At 43.7% G+C, this 1,691-nt stretch overlaps 1 gene segment (V, D, J or C); it reads right to left on the bottom strand.

Moving 5' to 3' along the window:
• Positions 1-919: 919 nt before the first annotated feature.
• Positions 920-1,440, bottom strand: LOC119516028. The segment is given in 2 exon segments: positions 920-1,281; positions 1,365-1,440. Coding segments are annotated over 2 exon segments (429 nt in total).
• Positions 1,441-1,691: the final 251 nt, after the last annotated feature.

Below are 1,691 nucleotides of genomic sequence, written 5' to 3'. Positions count from 1 at the left end.
AGGATGTCACATCAGCTACATCTGCAGAAATCTGTGGATGTGCAGGTAGGAATAGGACTGTGACTTTGTTATTCCTGATGAACCTTCCTGCTTGCCAGAAATCTGTGAGAAAATTACATTTTCTTTATATTGAACTACTTGATAATTTCATGGTAAAAGTACACAAAGGTAAATGATTGAATAATCCATCCATGATAGTTAAAGTAAAAGAAATGCATTAATTAATTGTAAATGGTTTGAGGGATACTCTTTGTATACATGAAAAAATGTACAAACATACTGATTTCACTATTTTAATCTTAAAATTTACCTTTTCTAATGCCCTTATTGAAATCCTGTGTGCTGCACGTGTCTGTAAAAATCATAACATCCTACACAATTGAAAGAGAATTAATAAGGGCTTTTAAGTAAGAAAAGAGACCTGGTCCTTGATGCCACAAAGCATGTAGGGAACAAATTGAAGCCCCCAAAATCTGTCCCTGAGACCATGCCAGGGTTTTCCTCATTTTCTCACTTCCACCTGGAGACACAAGCCCTACCAAATGTTGAGGAAGAGCTACCTTTCACGGACATTCTCAGGAAATTGGCAAGTTCAGAGAACTAGTTTCACAAGGTAGGTGGAAAGCGAGTTTTGCTTAAAGTTTAAGTTGTATCCAGGATAAAGGGCGGATTAGAATAAAAATATAAAAACACGTGCAATAACATTTTAAAATCTGTATTTTGCTTGGATCTTGGCTACATCACATCATTGCTTAGAAAATATGCAAAGGCAGTTCTCTTGGGGTTACACATTGTGAAGCAAGGAGAGGGAATCACAGGAAAAGCCAGAAAACTCCTCCCAGACCCTTTCTGCACCTGCTCCTGGGGATGGGCCCTGCCCACCATCTGTTGGTCGCAAGTGCTCCCTGCAGCCCAGCCCCTACTGTGCCCTCAGGGGAGGTTTCTGTCTGGGCTCACCCTGACTTCCTCTCACTGTGTCTCTTGCACAGTAATATGTGGCTGTGTCCTCGGTTCTCAGGCTGCTCAGTTTTAAAGAAACTTCATTCTTGGAGGTGTCCCTGGTGATGCTGAGCCGGGACTTAAGAGTTGGGTTGAAGTATGTGCTTCCATCATAGCCCATTAAGCCAACCCACTCCAGCCCCTTTCCTGGAGCCTGCCGGATCCAGTGCACACTATAGCTGGTTAAATAGAATCCAGAGGTAGAGCAGGTGAGGGACAGGGTCTGCGAGGGCTTCACCAGGCCAGGTCCAGACTCCTTCAGCTGCACCTGGGACAGGACACCTGAAGAAAAGGAGAACCATAGTGAGTCATGTACTCAAATTCATCTTCCAAAGTACCTTCACATCTGAATCCCAGACACATACATTTTGGAGCTGCCACCAGAAAAAGGAAGAACCACCAAGTCTTCATGTTCTTGCGAACAAGGTCCATTGTCCCCAGGAAATATCCAGACATAGGTAGAAGCTGAATTTAAGTAAATGTGTGCTGTGGTTTTGGCTGTTTGCCCATGTGTTGATTTGCATTTGGGAGGTAACTCTGTACTAAAGTGAAAAGGGAAGAAGGGAGGTCCTTGTCTTAGAGGCACCCTAGGAAGGATGCTGGGTGAGCTCTTGGAGAACTCAGTTCTTTCCCTGTAGGGTCCTCTCACCGAGTGCAGGTTGCTTTACTTACAGGCAGAAAATGTGTTAAAT

Source organism: Choloepus didactylus, chromosome 19 (assembly GCF_015220235.1).
Source record: "Choloepus didactylus isolate mChoDid1 chromosome 19, mChoDid1.pri, whole genome shotgun sequence".
In the NCBI taxonomy this organism is placed as follows: domain Eukaryota; kingdom Metazoa; phylum Chordata; class Mammalia; order Pilosa; family Megalonychidae; genus Choloepus; species Choloepus didactylus.
Note: the sequence above shows the minus strand (reverse complement) of the source record. Positions and strands in the feature narration are given on the sequence as shown.